The 13,932-nt window shown below is 46.6% G+C and overlaps 1 protein-coding gene across 1 annotated transcript in view; it reads right to left on the reverse strand.

Annotated features, from left to right (window-relative positions):
• LOC119442819 (atrial natriuretic peptide receptor 1) overlaps positions 1 to 13,932 on the reverse strand; it is a 62,809-nt gene that overhangs the window by 13,692 nt on the left and 35,185 nt on the right. The window contains exons 14-15 of the mRNA XM_049663056.1: positions 3,616 to 3,687; positions 2,467 to 2,620 (exon numbers count right to left, since the gene is read on the reverse strand). Of these exons, the coding sequence (XP_049519013.1) occupies positions 2,467 to 2,620; positions 3,616 to 3,687 (226 nt within the window). The remainder of the gene's footprint in view (positions 1 to 2,466; positions 2,621 to 3,615; positions 3,688 to 13,932) is intronic.

Consider the following 13,932-nt stretch of genomic DNA (forward strand, 5'->3'; position numbering starts at 1 on the left):
CAGACCATTTTGTACGACCGTTCAGTAAACAGCTACCCAGATGCGTGTGGCAACATTGTAGCAAAGACGACAAAAGGGGGGCGCCGCGTGTCCATTGACGAGCCGGGTCTAGAGTTAACAAAAAAAAAAAAAAAAATGGGGGGGAGGCGCAATTCAGCAGATTGGAAGCTTCAGAGCGAAAACAACTTTCGCAAGGTTGTCACACTCTTCTTGCGCACGGAAAATAGCTGCGAGAAAGCCTTCGTTTTAGCCTTCACACTTCAATATCTGAAGGTGCAGAAAGACGGTCGTTCGCGAAGCGCTGCACGAACTCTGTCGAAACTGCGTTTTATAAAACAATGCGACCTTCTAAGTGCGGAGGAGTGGAGAGAGAGAGTCACTCACTCTCGGTACGTTCGGATTTTGATATCTGCGACACACAGACTAATTGATAGCATATCCCCACGGCAAATGCCGGAGCAGAAATGCTGAAGGCTACTCGCAATGGACTATTTGGAGCAGACGAAAGGTATAGAACTTAAAAGCATTTGAGAACACCCCTGTTTAGTATGCGTTGTCGCTAAATCTCCATAATATTTCGACAGTAACAAGTTTTCGATATTCTGAACAATTGGGTCTGTGATCAATCAGGAAAGCAGTTGTTTGGTAGTTTTTAAAGGCCAGATTAAATTAAGCTAGTATCGTGAACTTTGCCGTGCGCTCGTTTTTGGCTATGGCATCGTTGGTCCAGTCGACCACTATCCTGACATATTGAAAAAAAAAAAAAAACAAGAAAAAAAGGTAACATAGGGGAGAGGGGCGGCGAACATTAACAGATGTGTGTAGCATGTCGTCTGTTCGTTTCATCCAGTATTCTCGCTCTTCCTAACCCGCTGCGGCAGTACAGCTGAGTGCCTATGGTGTTGCGCTGTTGAACACGAGGTCGCGGCTTTGATTCCGGCCGCTTGCGACCGCATTCCGATATGGGAGGAATGAAAAAAAACCGTTCATGTACCTGCATTAGGTGCACCTTAAAGAACCCCAGGTGCTCTAACTACGGCGTGATTCATAATCAAATCGTAATTTTGGCTCGTAAAACTTGAGAATATCATTTTAATTCTCCCTACCTTTCAGCGCTGCTGGAATATAGGGAGAATCTTTACCTAGACTGACGTTAAAATGCCGCAAAAGACTAGGATCTCACGCTCTTCCAGGTACAAAATTTACTCCACTGCTCATGAGCAGTGGCGCTGCGGTCGCGCGTCGTATCGTACTGCGCATGAGCAGTGGCATTGCGGTCGGGTGTCGTATCGTGCCAGGATCGGCACGTTCGGTAAGCTATAGGCCCAAGAAGCTCAAGAAAGACTGCTTCGTGCGTCGCTTTGCAGCTCGCATTGTAAAGGGAGTAGCTGAAGTCTTCATCTTGAGACCCAGAGGCATCCTATTGATTTTTTTCGAAATTAATTTGTTTATAATCGATAGGTTTATTTTTGAAGCTTACATGTGAAATGTGACGCCCCCTATATGGACGGACATCATTTGTTTTATTTTGTAGCTTGGGCGAATTTAGGCACTATAGAGTTAGAAACAAATGTCCTTAAAAGCTTGAATTATAACCCGAGGGAATGGATTCAGCCGCGGTCGGTCAAATACAAACGAACAGAGAATGCCGACTCTCAAAGCAATTTGTTATTCTTCCAACAAAAAGTATCGAAGCGAAAGTCTATAATAGAATCCCAGGGGACCAAAACTCCGAGCCCACTGCGATGGCGTTCTCTAAAGACCAGTCTAGCATTGGGACGTAACAAACCATGAATAAGTTTATTAACTTGATTATAAAATAATGGTTGCCTGGCATGCATTGGCACACGCACTCAGTTTCGCCTGAAAATGCGCAAGCGACGGAGCACAATTGTGCTGTGGACATGTTACGTTTCACTTGCATTTTAAGCGCTTAAGCAAACACAGTTCTTTCAATCAATACCACGTGAGAATGGAGATACGGTATCACGACGGTGGTCTGCCTCTCGTGCCGAGTCCAAAAACTTGCCAAGACATACTTATAGCCTTCAAGCTAGTCCGAAAGCAAGCTATGGTTGAAATTATGATAAAGCTTTATTAAAATGTGGACGGTTCGTCGGCCTACTAAGGATAATGGGGTTGAAAGAGCCACGCCTGCCGTGGTGGCTCACAGGCTATGACGCTCTGCTTCTGAGCACGAAGTCGAGCTTTCGATTCCCGTCCGCGGGAAGCTGCGTTTCGGTTGGAGCGAAATCTAATGACGCTCGTGTACTTAGGTTTAGGTGCACCGCGTGGTCAGAACCCCGGGTAGACCAAATTCATCCGGAGCCCTCCATTATGGCGTGCAGTTTTGAGACGTTAAATGCTACCATATTTTTTTTTAAAGAGCCGACGACAATCCTCAGACGACAAAGGCCCAGCGGTGAGCTGAGGAAAGAAACACAGGGTGTATTTATGTATACGTACGAGGGTTCTCGATGTCGGGCGGCGTCACTTGCTTGCGAAGCTCTCGCAGGCCAAAGTTTGAGATTTTGACCACGAACCGGGCGTCGATGAGGCAGGCAGTGGACTTTAGACGGCCGTGGAAGCCGATGAAACCGCCGTGCAGGAAGCTCATGCCCTGCGCGCCACGAACCACGGATCTGATGAGGTTACGCATACCATCCAGCATCATCGTCACTTTGGGAACGCACGGTCTGTCTGGTAGCCTAAGGGGCCGTCTTATCATAGAGGCATAACATGGTCATCGCCACGTTATAATGCAGCAAGCTGCGAGGCCAGAATTTTCGCTACTTCCCTTCTTGGATTGTATCGGTGCATTATCAGTTGGTTTCCCGAGGGTTCGTTTTCTGCTTCTTCAGAATACATTAGCAAAAACAGTGCATCCGTTTCGCTTCTGGTGCAAGGCATAAGTTATTAAAAAAAAAGAGCGTTAACTGCCAGCTTTACGAAGACATGGCTCACAAACTTAAAGAGCAACCAATAGGCGGCCGCTTTCCTCAGAAATAAAACATTTCACGCTTCAGACTTATTCTTGATGGCGTGATCAACTAATATTTTCACTGGATCCAATGGGCAGTTCACTGAATCATTCTTTCAACTTTGCGCAAGTGCAGTTAGTTGACCACGCGAACTATTTTTTGGCAAGTAGAGGCTACTAAAATGTTGAGAGAGCAAATTTACGTACAAAAAGAGCAAATTTCACGATGAAAAAAAAAAAACACTTGCACAATGAAATCGGCCAATTATAATGAAAAAAAAAACACATTAGTATACGGAAGGTAGGCAGGATATAATTCCCTGAAATTAATAATTATGGGCGTAAAGGACCTACGTATGTTTTTAAGAGGATTACTGCAGTGCAGCTACACGAGTAAATAATTATACGAAACAAGATGCGAGACAAAGCGCTAACCGGCAGTTGAGCTTGCCTGTACTATTCCGTTTTAAGAACTTTACAAACATGAGTCTTTACAAACAGCACGGCATGCTGCCAATGCGATGAGCTTGATTGCTCATGAAGGCTCAGGAAAAGGCACATTTGTAAGCGCCCGTTGTACATGTTCGTGCTTGTAGTTGTTTTACGGTTCAGGTCTCCGCATAGCACTAACTCACCTCGACAATATCGTTGATGATGGAGTACCTAAATGTCCAGTCCAGCTTCAATGACTCGTTTTCCAGGAGATCCTGCGCACGCGAAGTAAATGTAAGAGACATATACGTATGATTGCGATGCCTTCAGTGACGCAATTCGTTAATGGCCTCGTGTACACACCAGCCGTATTCCTGTCAGCATCAATCGGAAGCCTTTCGAATCTCTTGACAGTTCTCTATATATAGCTGCGCTTAGGTGAGCAGTGTTACGAAAAACATGTATATATGCCGTATACACCATGCATAAAGTCAGGTATGCGGGCTTATCATTTCCGTTAATAACTTCTGGCCGTATTGACAAAGCTTTTCGTTTGCAAAAACGTTCGCTACCTCCGCTGTCATTCATTTTAATTTCTGTGTTGCCTCTTGCTGGCAAGAATGTGGGAGAGCGGACATAATACATTGGCCCATCTAGCATATGTGCACAATTGCAGAAGAGAAACAAACACTGTATCCTCCGAATAATAGTAATATAGGTATTGCCACCGACCACAGCAAAACTAAATCTTTCAGAGGCGATCATTATGAAGTAGAGGTGGGTTTTCAGAATAGATAATGAGGACACCTGACTTAATCAGAAATTTAAATGTTCAGATTTATTCTTTATATACCCTAACATAAAATTGTTGATTCCGCCAAAGTTGAGCGACAATAAAAACTTTGTAACTGTATTGCACCGTCTGCGGCTTGAGACAGCATTCACACGTCACTTTTTACACAGGATTCAACGCGCTGCTAGTCCATAATGCCATTGTACGCTGACGAAGACGCACACCACCTCCTTCTCATGTGCTCGCGACACGACACCGCTAGACAAAGACTACAGACCGATTTATTGTTGTTAGACTGCATACCTTTCACTCTGAAAAAAAATTTTAAATACTTGGTCCGTGGCCAACAGTAGAGCTACAGAAAAGAGCACTTGTGGCTTTTAAAATGGTTTTTCTTTCTTTTAAGAAAACAAATGTATTAGGTTCTTACTAAACGTACCGCGGTTGATCCCACTATTACATTTTATTTGAATACCACTGGTTGGGACGTGAATGCCTTCAGGAAGGCATTGACATCACGCTACGCTATTCGACTGAAAGTGGCATGGATCTCTCAGTCGACAAGTAAGTAGCATTGCCCTCCACAAGGAAACGCCTGCCAAGCCTGAAAATTAAAGTCAGACAGACAGACTTACGCATTGTTCGGACTCACCGTTTTTTGGGAATAGTGTTAGACTGCCATCTTTATTGGCGTGGTCATATATCTTATCTTGAAGAGCGCGTGAACCGAACTCTCAACGTATTATGGTGCATCGCAGGGCATTAAATGGGGCAGCACGTAGTACATCATGCTCACTGCATGTTGCTCTCATTCGCCAAACAATCGCTTCCTCATTGCCTGTAATGCATGGCTTATCTGAGTCCTCTCGCCGAATTCTAACTAAAGTGACTGCTTGGAGTCTAAGAATATACCTTGGATTACCTCGCCCAATATTGAGCAACCTTGTTATAGCTGAAGCCAGGGAACCACCTGTTCAAACTCTACCGTGCTCAGAAAACTCTTGACATTTCATCAGGCTAACAACACAACACGATAGTCATTCATTGCAGACTGTTCTCATTGAAAGTTTTGGACCAATATGCGACGCATTGCGCTGTATCATTATCCGTCCATTATTTCCCAGCAAAGTAAATCACCTCGCCCGGACTGAAATATTCCCGCCTTGGCATTTGACCATACCTTCTGTAGCTCTCACAATTCTAGGAATCGATAAAAAATCAACAGCAGACCACTGGAAGCTAAATCACTGACGCTCCTGCACATGAGCCGATTGCAAGACAGCAATACTTACTGATGAATTGACGGTAATCATACTTACTGATGAATTCACAACAGAGAATTGCTTCAAGTTTTACGTCGCAATACACAATGAAAGTAGAAGTTGCCGTTTGACGCACAAGACGTCATCTACCTCGGCAGAACTATTTGGGATTGTCACAAAAGAGCGCGTAACCCAAGTGCGCGCCGCGTGTCACGCGAGCCAGCGAAAGAACACGCCGGCCCCGCGGCAACTTCAACAGAGGGGGAGAGCGCATACGCCTCAAACAACAACGCGAACAACGGCGCCTGGACGTCTAGAATAGCATCGACGAAGCGACGGTAACCAAAGAGAGAGAGAGAGAGAGAGAGCACACGCGCGCGCCGAGACGCCTTCTCACCCGGCGAGTCGAAAGAGATAACTACAGCGTGAGTGTGCGCCAACAGCAGGAGTCATCACCCCCCCTCGAAAACGCTCCGACGGCGGCGGTCGAAGGTACGAGAAAAGACTTGAAGGTTCCCAAGCTTTGGCCATGCTACCGGATCACGACTCTGATAGGAATGTTCGAGAACGCCTGTGACGGCTATATAACCGCCGTGTGAGAATCAGCAAGGAGTTCAGTCCGCACCGGTGAAGTGATGTAATGTGAAGACCGAGCGTCTGCGGAAGAAGGGGATTCCCCGGCAAGCTAGTCGACGAGTTCATCGAGCGTCTGCATTTCCGGAAGAAGTTCTTTCTTCGAGATTTGCCCCGAGCTACGCCGAGATCGTCTGACTCCAGGACCAGCACAGGTGAATACGATTGGACACTTAGTGTTCCTATTCATTTTGTGCTCTACGTGTTGGACTCTTAGTGCTTGTCGTTAATTATTTTCCTGTGTTTTGTGAATACCCATCTGAATTGTATTGTGATGTGTCTAGCCTAAATGTGCACGTGTGTGTGTAACTGCCTTGTGTGAAGAATATATTTTGTTGTGTTTTGACAACTCTGGGCTCTGACTCGGTCTTTGGACAGCAACCGGCGTTCGCTGGCGCACCAGAGAGCCCATTATTAATTGTCCTTGCTTTCGTGGGATTATTTTCGGAAGCTGATAAGTCGGCTTTGGAATTTGGTCCGGCGACTGCGCCTCGTTCACAGGGTCTGTGACAATATTTCTGGCGTCCACGACAGGACCTTTCTGGTGCAAATTGTGTGTCCATAGTAGGGAGAAAGAGCCTAGGGCCGTTTACATTGCTATTGTAAGCGACTTTGAGTGTTGCACCACGTTTTCCTAACTTGTGTGCAAAGAGCAGTTCGATAGTTGAAATCTAGGCAGATATTTTTTGCACGCGGCTAGATTTTTGAAGGGCATCATAGATCTCGAGAAATTAGTTGCCCTTGGTGAGAAGATGGGTCTTTCCGGAGCGGAACTACGGAAGTGGGTTAGCCTGAAGGAAAAAAAAAGCTTTAGAAAGGGAGAGAGAAAAGCTAGCGGCCGAAAGGGCCAAAAGATTAGAGAAGAAAGGGAAGCTGAAATAGCTGAGAGAGAAAGACAAAGACAGCACGAGTTAGAACTCGAACGACTTCGTTTGCAGAAGCGCACAGACGCTACCGCTCAGCCAAGAGTCGATAGCACTGAAATGGAAGAAACTAGCTTCCGTCTGAACCCAAGCAAGCCGCTTGTGGCATTCGATGAAAGAAAAGATGACTTGGATGCTTATCTGCACATATTTGAGACAGTTGCTAAAAGCCAGAATTGGCCAGAGGATCAATGGGCCACTGCGTTGAGCACGTGTTTGAGTGGCGAAGCACTTAGTGTGTACGGTAGGCTGATGCAAACCGATGGCTCTAATTATGGAAGGGTGAAAGCCGCTTTACTGAAGAGATTTAGGTTCACCGTAGAAGGCTTCCGAGACAGGTTTAGGACTGGAAAGCCCGCCGATGGCGAGACTGCCACGCAATTTGCCGCGCGGCTTAGCCACTATTTTGATAGGTGGACCGAACTTTCAGAGACTGCACAGGAGTACGGTGCACTTAGAGAGCTTCTGATCAAGGAGCAATTCCTCATCAGTTGCCACCCGAGCCTGTAACTCTATCTAAAAGAAAGGAAAGCTAAATCGCTTCAAGATATGTTGGAACTGGCAGACCAATTTTTGGAAGCACAGGGAGGCACCAATCTCTCCAAGATCAAAAAAGAGGAGCCAGGGGACGCAAAGAAACCGACATCCGATGAAAGGAGAAACCCTCAGAAGCCTGTTCCGAGGTGTTATCTCTGTAACCGACTGGGCCACCATGCTAGCAATTGTCGGAGCAATTGTACGCGCCCCAATGATGTCAAATGTTTTAAATGTAGGCGAACTGGGCACAAAGCCGATACATGTCGCAACGGAGGGAAAGAAGCTCCCCAGACATCCTGTGTGTATGCCCCGCCAAAACATCAAGAAGACGTAAACGACGACTTTGTAGAACTCCGAGACGGAAAAAGAATTCCGGTAGTTAACGCTGTGATGACACAACGCCCAGAGTTTCCTGCTAAGGGAATGCCTGTACTTGCCGGAAGAATGGCAGAAAAACAAATCACGGTGTTACGAGATACCGGCACCAGCACAGTGATTGTACGAAGGGACTTAGTCAAAGACGAAGAGCTCACGGGCAAAACCAGTCTGGTCTACCTGGTCGATGGTACGACTAGGAAGCTTGCTGAAGCCAAGATTGAGGTCGAGACCCCCTTTTACAGTGGGAATGTCACTGCGCTTTGCATGGATAGCCCACTGTATGACCTAATTCTAGGAAACATCGAGGGAGTAAGCGCCCCAAACGATCCGAAACCTTTTGAAGAAGAGTCGAAGATCGAGCCCTCGACGATCGAAGCTCGCGGAAAAACATCAACTGCTGACGAGAACAACGCGGCAGCTGTCTTCCGAGCTCGAGCGAAGACTCCGACAAGACCTTTCCAGCTCCCTTGCACACCCGATTCCAAAAATAAACTGACCGGGACTCATAACCACGAGAAACACCACGATCGAAAAACCAAGGACAGAAAATTTAAATTTAAGAACCGTTGACGATTATCTGTGTTGCAAAGCGTTTTGATTGAGCGCACCGAGTGTTTATTTATGTATCATGGACATAGTGTTTGTTTGTGTTCTGTAAACTACCCTGTCATAGTTTTGTATACTTGTTGCACATGTTATATTTCATATGTTTGCCTTGTTACGCGAGATATGTGTTTTTGTATAGTACAAGTGTAATTGTTACGCGAGAGATGTGTTATTGTGTAGTCCAAGTGTACATGTGTGAATTGTGTTTGTATTCGATGTATCGCGAGTGATGTGTGATTTGTGGTGGACTGATTTATGGACTTACGGACTCATGTGTAGCGGACCTTTGTGCGCACTTCTTTTGTGTTTTCTTGAATATTAATGCATAATATTGTTAAAGTAGGCGCAGTGTCACAAAAGAGCGCGTAATCCAAGCGCGCGCCGCGTGTCACGCAAGCCAACGAAAGAACATGCCGGCCCCGCGGCAACTTCAACAGAGGGGGAGAGCGTATACGCCTCAAACAACAACGCGAACAACGGCGCCTGGACGTCTAGAAGAGCTTCGACGAAGCGCTCACCCGGCGAGTCGAAAGGGATAACTACATCGTGAGCGTGCGCCAACAGCAGGAGTCATCACCCCCCCTCGAAAACGCTCCGACGGCGGCGGTCGAAGGTACGAGAAAAGACTCGAAGGTTCCCACGCTTTGGCCATGCTACCGGATCACGACTCTGATAGGAATGTTCGAGAACGCCTGTGACGGCTATATAACCGCCGTGTGAGAATCAGCAAGGAGTTCAGTCCGCACCGGTGAAGTGATGTAACGTGAAGACCGAGCGTCTGCGGAAGAAGGGGATTCCCCGGCAAGCTAGTCGACGAGTTCATCGAGCGTCTGCATTTCCGGAAGAAGTTCCTTCTTCGAGATTTGCCCCGAGCTACGCCGAGATCGTCTGACTCCAGGACCAGCACGGTGAATACGATTGGACACTTAGTGTTCCTATTCATTTTGTACTTTACGTGTTGGACTCTTAGTGCTTGTCGTTATTTCTTGTGTTTTGTGAATACCCATCTGATTTGTATTGTGTTGTCTAGCCTAAGTGAGCACGTGTGTGTGTAACTGCCTTGTGTGAAGAATATATTTTGTTGTGTTTTGACAACTCTGGGCTCTGACTCGGTCTTTGGACAGCAACCGGCGTTCGCTGGCGCACCAGAGGGCCCATTCTTAATTGTCCTTGCTTTCGTGGGATTATTTTCGGAAGCTGATAAGTCGGCTTCGGAATTTGGTCCGGCAACTGTGCCTCGTTCACGGGGTCTGTAACAGGGATTCTCCAGGCAACAAAATACATAGCTGCTAAATAAAAAAATAAATAACAATTGGGTCATTTATTCTGACTCAAAAGCCGCACTGGAGTCATTGGCTCAATACTATTTTTATGCAGATTCTTGGTCGCAACCATTTGCGGTCGCAAAGACATTGACCATCGCTTCACATGCCGGCCATAGAGTTCACTTTCAATGGATTCCCAGTCATATTGGCGTAACAGAAAATGAGGTGGCTGACCGATTAGCGGCTGATGTTCACTTCTTGAATGCAATGACTCATTTGGAATTCGTTCAATTTGACGGCAAAAGCGTTCTACGCAAGCTGCGTAGGACGCAGTCTGACGATATGTGTTTAACGAGCAAACAAAGACATCATTGATGCATCGAGTCGACCCTACTGTACGGTTTTCTGTGAACATAAAAATTGACCGTACATTAGATACCCTTCTCCAGTGTTTACGACTGGACGTGGCCTACACACCTTGGTTCTTGCACCGAATAAAAAGGAAGACAACCTCAAACTGCGCCAACTGTTACAACCCAGAGACCTTAGTGGAGCACTTGCTCATAGGTCGTCAACAGTATATGACCAACAGCGTGTCTATTTCCGAGATAAGTCAACCCACTTGGACAGACGTGTATTTTTCATTACGAAAGTGCTTGCTTCATGGTTATGCCCTGCCAAACAGAGATGTACCTTGACTCCCCTCCGGGACTTCCTGATAGCCATCAGTGTTATTAATAGGCTTTGAATTGTAGATGTGCATGACCTCTATGTGAATTAACTGGTTGTTGCCTGGACTACTTGAAAAATGACAATCGTGTGTTATACGTCTAGTAGCGCTTTTATTGTTCTGTGCGCATGAACTCTTAACGCGTGTAGTCGCTTTTCCTGATTTAGTTCGTTTTTCTCTTCTTGAATTTCTTTTTTAGAGTTAGTATGTTTGTGTGTATGTGGCATTTGTGTGCGCGATTCGCAACTGTGTATTGGGATAGCGGACCATATGCAGCCTATCTGCTCATCGGTGTGCAATTAATAAACAAACAACACAGGTTGTATTGTATGTTGTATGTATGTGGCTCACGTCTGGCGTTGTTATATGTGATTATGTGTCTTGTTGTGTAGATAGGAGCAGAACATTTGTGTGTGTTTGTACACTTTAACTTATTTACTGAACTGTGCATGGAACTTTTGGTGTCCTTCTACTTTCTTGTGTGGGTGGAACTTTGGAAATGTTCGTGCTATTTGATTGTCGCCATTGTATATAATTTTTCACACTTTTAGTTTTGCTTTCCCTGAAAAAAATAAAATAGAAGGAGTAGCCGGCACAATAATGGTGCCAACCTCTCCTTAAAAATATATTAATAATAAAAAGAAGGAAAGACGGTAAAGGGCACTGTGATAAAAAGGGCGTGTTATTCCACGTCCGCGAGCCATACGGTGAAAGTATTGAACGAAATACGTTACTTTGACCTTTTGTATGTTGCCAAATGCAAACGTGACTATAAACACTTTATCGCTTCTGCGCGCTAGACATGCTGCACGCTCTTGGATATATTACTGCTATGCCGCCACTGAATGGTCAATCCAGTTCAAAGTGAAGTCAACAAGTCGAAGGACGTTGCTTTTGAAACAAACAAGGCGCACGTACGTTACACTGCGGAGGCGTCTGTACCAGTAGGAAGTACGCCCAGCGCCTGTAGGATATTGACGTTGACATACTAGTAAAAAGCTACGACAGAATAAATAACGTAGGCAGACTCAACTCCATTTAACATCTAGGTAATGCGAAGCATGCTTGGGCTGTTATAGAGAGTGCTTGTTATGAATCATATAAAGCCCGACCCACATGGAGCGATTTTCTTGCGAAAAACTGGCGAACGGCAGCGCGCGGCGTCCGCCCGGCGGCCGGCGGCAGTTCGCCGTCGATCAAGGCCGGCTAGATATGTTCCCAGGCGGTCAACCGCTCGCCGGAAGCGGCGAATGAAGGCTGTCATCAGCGCGGAACAATCAGGTAGCGGTCGCGTCCGACTTCCTGCCGCCGCATTTGACTCGGCTAGCCAGCCAAAGAGCCTATAGCGAACATGGCGACAAAAGCTGCGCGCATCGATCGTACAATGATCGACTGATCACAGCCGTCCAGGAGCGACAAATATGGTTCAGTTGCAGAATAATGGTTCAGTTGCAGATACAAAACTATTTTAACGCGATAGCGTTAAGGGCCCCGCGTCGCAGAAAATCCGGCGTCGGCAACCGGCGTCGGCGTGCGATGTCGGCGGGTGGCGGACAAAATCATCCCCAACCGCGCAGGCCTTCCGAATATATTTAGGTACATGTATATGCCACGCCTTCTTATATGACATGTGGTATATGCAGGTTATATTGCCACAGCATTATATCAATAATGTTGCTCATACCTTGTCTTGCATTCTTGGCAAAGCAATTCCTCGGAAGTTTGAGAATGACAATCCACAAACAAATGCCACGAAACAAAACACCCACAGCGCATGCCTTTTATGTTAAATCTTCTCAGACTAAAATATTAAAAGTACGAAACAAAAGCGGAAACCTGAAAATTATGCAATTTTCTTGGCGCGGCTGTACAATATCTCCGAGATCGCCCCACGCAAGAGGCCGCGTTTCTACCAGAAAGCTCGCCTTCGTGCATAGCGTTCGCCGCCAGTGTTTCCCCGTAACCATCACGGTTGCTTAAGCTGCAGTTGCCGGGAAGCGTGACAAGCAATCAGGGATCTTTGAATGCTATCGCCTTCCACTCTTAAAAGCGAAGCTTAAGCGTCCTCCAAGTTTTTTTCACTGCATTTTACTGGGAATGGAATCACGCAGTTTCTAGCAACACTGAAATTGTGGCGTTCGCCGCATGTGGGTGCAGCACGGCGGCGGCACGCTGGCGTTTCGCTGCGCTGGTTCGGGCCGCGCGAAGTTCGCCGTGAAGGTTTGCCCCATGTTGGCCATGCTTAAGTGTTGTGTAGAGAACGTTTACTGCTCTTGCGACGTGTGTATGCTACCTATATGAGCACATACGTAATGGCGCTGGGTATGTGCGTCTCTAGAAATCCTCAGGCACCTAGGGCGGAGCAGCTAAAGCCCCTGGAAAAAATAAAAATAAAATAAAAATAAGGTAGCGCCAAGTGCGCCCCTTCGCCTCCTCTCCTAGCAGCTTCAGCAGCGCCTCTATGGTGTCCACAAGGAAACTAAGGACGCGAGAGCTACGAGCACGAGCACGGCTGGGCTCGACTGGCGCGCGCTCGCTGTCGCTGGAGCTGCGTTTAGGCGCCCATCGTCTCAGGGCATCACCGCCTTTGCCTCGGTGCGCGTGCTGCGTTGCATAAAGTAAACAACGCAAAAGCGAGTGGACATTCAAAACGGCGCTTGCACGACCTTCTAGAAATATAGTGCGTTCCGTTTTAGCACCTGCGATTTCTCAGCGCCGCCGAGCTTACCGATGTTAGCGGATGTCCATTGCCAGCGCAGTGGCGTCATAAAGCGCGTCAACGTTGAGCGCGTCTCTATGCAAACTCACTCGCGTCAGGCCCCTGCTTGCTTTCGGGGATGGTTTTTGCCAATACAAGCGTTTTGCTGACTTAAATATTTTATAAAGCACTTCCATGACACGGTGTACCCTTAAAATAGTGAGCAAGCTGTACATCGGCATAAGCCTGTCAGTTTAAAGCCCATGAAAAAAATAGGTTTCTTTGTCAGGGGCTTTATGTCATGTATTTAAACACACTGCGAGCACTTCTGTATATTAATGATTGAATACCGCATAGTTTTACATTTTCAGACGCGACCAAAATCACGTCATTTGCTTCTAGATACATTCCATTGTCGTACTCAACGATACCTTTTCGCATTTTTCCTTCTCTCGTACCTCTCCCACTACGCCGCTCCAAACCGCACTACCCTGGTATTCTCTATAGCGGGATAATTGCACAAGCCCTTCTTTCGTGCCAAGGGCTACGCTCCACTGGCTTCGCACCTCAACCAACTTGATTTACAAGCTGCAATACGCACGAGAGAGGAGGTGCCTGCACACTAACACGAATGGCGCTACTTTATTTCTTTTTTCCCAGGAGCTTTAGGAGCAGTAGAGCGCGACTGCCCTCGA

Source organism: Dermacentor silvarum, chromosome 1 (genome assembly GCF_013339745.2).
Source record: "Dermacentor silvarum isolate Dsil-2018 chromosome 1, BIME_Dsil_1.4, whole genome shotgun sequence".
In the NCBI taxonomy this organism is placed as follows: domain Eukaryota; kingdom Metazoa; phylum Arthropoda; class Arachnida; order Ixodida; family Ixodidae; genus Dermacentor; species Dermacentor silvarum.